The 6,663-nt window shown below is 37.3% G+C and overlaps 1 protein-coding gene across 1 annotated transcript in view; it reads right to left on the reverse strand.

Annotated features, from left to right (window-relative positions):
• CLDN11 (claudin 11) overlaps window positions 1-5,221 on the reverse strand; it is a 28,119-nt gene extending 22,898 nt beyond the window's left edge. The window contains exon 1 of the mRNA XM_072142828.1: window positions 4,877-5,221. Within this exon, the coding sequence (XP_071998929.1) occupies window positions 4,877-5,096 (220 nt within the window). The 5' untranslated portion in view covers window positions 5,097-5,221. The remainder of the gene's footprint in view (window positions 1-4,876) is intronic.
• Between the last annotated feature and the right edge of the window lie 1,442 nt (window positions 5,222-6,663).

Consider the following 6,663-nt stretch of genomic DNA (forward strand, 5'->3'; position numbering starts at 1 on the left):
ATTCAATTGTATGGGCTTTTCACTGTACTGTTCACAAAGTTTATGGCATTTTTTTACATACGATACTTACCTGCCTACACTGTAATGCCACCAACACTAAAGGCTCATTTGGTGACAATATGATGCATACCGCTTTTCTCAACAATTCTGCTCCACATGAATCAACTTTCCTCACCTTTCCCACTGGGCCCTTGTCCACCATAGATGCTCCCTGGCTCATGAAAGACAATGGTAGTGGCCAGGTTCCTCTGCAGGTTGTCTAGCAAGTAGAGAAATTTGATATAAACAATTTTGAATGGCCTAATGGGTGTCTCTCACCTAACTTAAATTTCCCAAGAGTGTGTGGCACTCATCAAGTGATTACGCAGGACATTGTTCACAATAAAGAGGTCTTCAGAATGGGATCTGGTCCCAAAAAAAGTCCACTTCTAAGGCTTTATGAGATTATTCAAGTCTCTCTATCTCTGCTACAACAAGTTGATGACACTCTAAGCAAAGTGACCGCTTCCATCTGAGTACATCCAGCTTGAAGCCTCGCAATAGCGAGGTACTGTTGATCAATTCTTAGGTTTCGTTGTGGTCAGCAAGATGAGGAGAACGTTTCAGATACCAATTTAATTGAACCATGAAATTTATTTGTGATTTTTGCCCACAGCAAGTTGTGCTAAAAGCAACACTAAACATTTGTACACGTGTATTCAAAAGTTCACTTTGAAAATGAACTTTAGGTTTTTCCTGAAATTTCGCCCACAAGCCAAATATCCCAAACTTTTTAAGTAGTATCTATGTGTAGCACTCAATAATACAGCAACAAAATTGTATAATTCTTTTAATAATTATAAATATAATGGGGGAGATTTGTCCATGACAGAATTGTGCCATACTTTGTATCTGCACCACATTTATAAAGAGTTTTAGACCGTTTTCTGTCTCCCCTACGACAAGCTTGATAAAACGAGCCCCCTAAGAAAAAGGGGCGTGGTCACATGCCAAGAAGGTCTGCATACCCAAAATGCCGCCAACCCAACAGAATTTTGTCATAGTTTCTGGCGTAAAGTAAACCAACTAGTAGGAGGTGCAGAGTAAAAGTAGACAGTCTTATACGGCACCAGATTTATCACCCAGGACCAGACTCTTATATAAATCTGGTGCAGAATAAGACTGTCTAGTCTAATTCTGCACTGTCTAACCTTAGGACACTTTTTATAAATCTGCCCCAATAAATCTTTATTTATATATCACCAACATAGCCAGCAGCGCTTCACAGCTCATTGGATACATACACAAACAATATAAGACTTTATGGAAAAATAAAGAGTCCAAAACAAAAGGCGTTAGGTTAGGGCCTGCTCGCAAGAGCTTACAATCTATGGATTAACACAGGCGGTGAGAGTGCTTGTAAACAGCCAGAGCCATTTTTCATTCAGCAATAAAATACATAAAAAATATGTATTGCTGTATTCGCCGCCAGCTGTTATCTTTATTTACTGAATCTATGTGGCACAGCTCTGCAGAGAAACCTGAAGAATGGTATGAAGCACTGTGGGATTACATAGAGGAAAGGAGTAAACGGTTAAGGGGTGTTGTAAAGAGGGAAAAGGAATATGACACAGAGTGCCCAAACTACAACCAAAACCTACTTTTATGTCGCAAATTGCCAAGATGACAATTTAAGCAATAACCTATTGATCCCAACTGTATCATAAGTCCTAATTGTATTGGCGTTCTGTGGACACCAATACATTAGAAAGAAAATTTGGATTGTAGCTTCCTTCCAGGGTCCCTTGAAGAGGAAGAATCAGGGGACCCAGAGCAGGAGCTCCAAGCATAATCCATCTCTGTCCATACCTTCTTGCTTCTTGTGTAGTCCTGGCAGCCAAGAAGGAGTTTCTTTAAAATAGCTTTGGACCACAGTAGGAAACCTTGAGTCATGTCTAGCAAATTTTGTGCTGGGGTGAAGGCCTGGGTGCCCACAGAAAGGGCACTGAGTGCCACCTCTGGCACCACTGCCCTAATACTTTCCTGCAGTGATGACCTGCTGTACATCCACTGTTCATTTATCAGGCAACAACTAGTTAGTGTATTTATTTTATTTTATTTTTTACTTCTTATCCCTTTTACAGCTTTTTTGCTTTCTTTTCGTTTTATTCAAGTCAACTGAATCCCATTGAAACAATTAACTGAACAATCGTCCAATTATGCCAGTGATTCCAGCATGTGTTGCCAATATCCAGTGTCCTCCCTCCTATGGTAGATATACACCCAGAATGCCAATACTTAGAATATGCTCTATATGGATATTACAAGTGCATATTCCAAGTTATAGGGTACATAGAGAAACACTACGTTACACAGTAATACAAGAGTCAGATGAAACAAAAGGAACGAGGGCTTGGATCGCAAGAGCTTATTTATGAGGAAGACCGCAGTAGAAATCAATCTCCGCTGCAGGATTTTTTTCACAGCATGTAGAGCGGATGCCTATGGTTGGACAGGAATCTCCAGTTATTTCTATATACAAAGAAATGGCAACCAGCATAGACTGCATATCAGCAGAGTCAATGTGGAGATTGTTAGCAGGATGGCATGAGTATTTTCATAACTTTTTTGCAAAGACAACCACTTAAAACGATATGTGTAGATTTTGGTTGTTGGTGTTTTTTAATCAATCCGGTGGTGACTTTGCAACCTCTTTCATAGTGCCTTTCTTTGAAGGGGCTCATCTTTCACACAGTAAGACTGGATGTAGTTTTAGAAAAACACTGATTACTAGACCATGTGGAGAATGTTGGAAGCTGTGACGACGGGGACAGGTGTTGACTGCAATCATTTCTGTACTAGTGGAGTTTTAGTATAATAATATTGAGAAGGATATAAATTGAGATTTTTTGATACTCTAATAACCCTACTCAATTTGGTGCACAAGAATAACCTAGATTTATTATTCAGTTCACAACTGGTTTTGGCTGAAACCACACATAATAAAAAATGAACTCTAAAATTTGCCAAATTTGTGACTATCGCAGTTCATTAAAGTTTTAAAAATGAAATTCACCTCCAGCCAATACCAAAAGCACTGAAGGCATCCATCATGCCAGATCATTTATTTCTCTAATATCTGCCATTTGGGGAACAGTGTAAAAAACATCCTATGCACAAGGCAGCAGGATTTTTAGCTAATGTATACAAACATTTCAAGGCCAGGGCTGTACAACTGCATGCAACTAACAACAGAAAATGATTGCAAAGACTTTCCTAGAGCTGTACTTTGCAGATATGAACTGTAGTAGCTGGCAACGTCTACTGAGGTCTATGGTGATACTACAGTTGTAATTTGCGACCTAAACTTCTGAAGGTCTTTACAAAATGCTACAATGAAAATCAGATGATACACAGTGACAACAAACTTCACACCAAGTTGCAATGTTGCTCCAATGAAGTATCAGGGGTCTACACCATATTCAGACAGGGATGCACTAATTATTAGATTTACCAATTATTTGAGTTGAAGAATACATTAGTGAAACTGTATCGGGTTTACAACTGTTATCACTTGGATCTGGAAAACTCCAAATGTTACTAAATAGAAGCTTTGCGCTTTTTTTTGCTGTATTTAAGCCGCTAATAATATAATTCTTTATTATAATATATTTTTACTGTGAATAATATTATTGGCATAAATATAGTATATGGACAAATATATATCCACAATATATAAGTTCATAGGATGCATCATTATCCCCTTTATATTTTGCAAAATAATAGTGCGAGCCAACTTCAAAGTGATATATATATATATATATCTAGTGACCTTTCACTTTATCCAAAGCCCTTTGTGCAAGAGCAGATTATGTTTCTAAGCAGCACATAATATAGTAGAAAAGAAAACATACAGTTTATATTTATCCATCAATGTCAATTTATTTGTATCTATCATATATAGTTATCTATGTATCCATCTGTATCCATCATATATACAGGAGTTATCTATGTATCCACCTGTGTCTATCTTATATGGTTATCTTATCTATGTATCCATCTGTATCTCTCTAGGGTAATCTTTTTCTATGTCTTTAATAGCTACGTCTAGCTATTTATTTAGAGAGTCACAGAAAAATAGAAACATCTAAAAGATAGCTTTTATTGAATCCATTTAAAAAGGGAGACATACAGGCAGTCCCCAGGTTACGTACAAGATAGGGTCCGGAGGTTTGTTCTTAAGTTGAATTTGTGTGTAAGTCGAAACTGTATATTTTATAATTGTAGATCCAGACAAAAGAAATTTTGGCCCCATTGACAATTGGAGTTTCAAAATTTTTGCTGTAATGGGACCAAGGATTATCAATAAAGCTTCATTACAGACACCTTACAGCTGATTATTGCAATCTGGGACTATAGTAAAGCATTCAGAGACTTCAGCAGAGGTCAGAGGGGTCTGTCTGTAACTATGGGTTGTCTGTAAGTCGGGTGTCCTTAAGTAGGGGACCGCCTGTACTGTCTCCAAATAAACAAACAAAATACATATATTGAGTCCTGGTAACTCTTTTCTTTGTATATGGAAAGATCTCTGTACCAGGACACTAAATGCTCAATACCTATTTGTTTAGCAAATTACTTTATGTCTAAATCCAATTATATTTTTATCATCTATCTGCCATGTATCAGTTTTTATCAGTTTTTAATATAAAGTATATATATATATATTTAATGACATATAATATATATATATATATATATATATATATATATATATATATATGCATTTATTATTACTTTTTTGTACTTTTTATATCTAAAATCTAACCAAGTTTTAGCATACATATAAAGCAACTTGTAAGAGGTTTCTGAAGACCCTGTAGAGACAGGAGGCACTTACCAGGCAGTGTGAGGATGTCAGCCAGAGGTTTGCAGTGATACAGTCCTATAGAGATGACACAATCTGCCCATAGCCCCCTGGAGCCCAGTTCATCCAGTTTTCGGCAGGTGTTGATGCTGTAGTCGCAGGTCAGCACCCAGTCGTTGGTGGCAGTGGCAACTAGGACCCCAATCCATCCTACGAAACTTGAAATAAACCCAAAAAATTGTAGACCAGCCATGCCAGATGTTGTCCTAGAGCAGAGGTAGAGTGCTCCTGGTGCTGAGACTCTGGAGGAGGATGTGTCCTATAGAAGAGTTATCTCAGACAGCTGCAGTAACCTCCTCTGCCCACTCCCACTATTATAAGCCAGGGACCAAAAAGCACTTCCAGCCAATGACAACAGGAGCATGGGGCCAGCTAGGGATGAGAGTTATAGGCACACCAATGACATGGAAGGAGTCTGTGGGATGGCATAGTGGGGGTCCCATTACATCAGCCATGAGCAAAATCTCCCAAACTATATATAACAAATTGTTACAGAAAATCTTCTACTTCAAACTGATTTGTTATTTTCTGGGGAAAAAAGATTTACTATATTAATCCTGGAAACACTGTAAAAACTGGTACATCATAATTATGAAATAATAAAAACTTACCAAATATATCTAGTCATTAAGCAGAAGATGATGTTATCTTAATTTCTCACATCAGCATAAAGACACTTTCCTTGCATTGCTGCCGAGTTGTGGTTCCTCAGGACTGACACAATCCTCAGCAGAGGCTATAGATTCCTTCCATCCCAAAGAACGTTCATGTAGAGACCACTAGTGGACATTGTTGGTAATGCACCCCTAGACACAAACAGTTGAATAAAGCGTAGGTTTTTAAGAAAAATTAAGTAGGAAGGAATTAAAGTAGGAAGTGTGTTATTTGTTATCAGTTCTGTTCCCATTTACATCACTTAAATACTTTATCTACTTAAATTAGCACCTTCCCTTCTGGTTTCCTATGAAGTTGACTAGTAAACAAAATGATTCTATTCAGTAAGAAAAAGATACCTGGTTTTAAAAAAATGACAAATCAAGAGATCATATAAAAATGATCAATGACAGTAGCATCACATAGAGGCCTGTACATGCATGTCCAGTGATACAGACTTATGATATAATAAGGATGATACAGTTGAAAGCATGTTTAGAAGTTTCCTAATGGGACTAATATAAAGAAGAAGCTGCAGTGTCATCAATGCACAGCCCCAATAAAAATGAATTATGATTGCAGGACAGTATACAAAAAATGTGTGGCCGACATGTCTTTGAAACCTTTGAACCATTGCCACCAATGTCCTTTTTTGTTTCTTGCGCTTTACATTTACGTACTTCCTAGTGTCAGTATTACTATTCCATGCAATATATTGGGAAGCTGGAAAAAAAAATCCAAAATGCAGTGAAATTCATACAAAAAACACATTTACTCCATTTTTTTGTGTGCATTGTTTTTACAGACTTCATTGTGCACTACAAATGACACACCCCCTCTATTTTTTGGGTCAGTACAATCACAGAGACACTATGGGGGAGATTTATCATTAGTCCTATGTAGCTTCTTGGGGTATAATTGTCACAAATTTTTGCGTAAACATCGTTTTTGCTGTTTTTTTAGCAAGAAAAAAACACAACTCTAAAGTCACACAATGGCGTAAAATATACACCACAGAGGCATATATCAACTTACTTGAGTGTGCAACACCAGATTTATCAACTGAGAGTTTTCAAAAGAACGCAAATTTAATCACAAATCTACAC

Source organism: Engystomops pustulosus, chromosome 3 (assembly GCF_040894005.1).
Source record: "Engystomops pustulosus chromosome 3, aEngPut4.maternal, whole genome shotgun sequence".
NCBI classification, from domain to species: domain Eukaryota; kingdom Metazoa; phylum Chordata; class Amphibia; order Anura; family Leptodactylidae; genus Engystomops; species Engystomops pustulosus.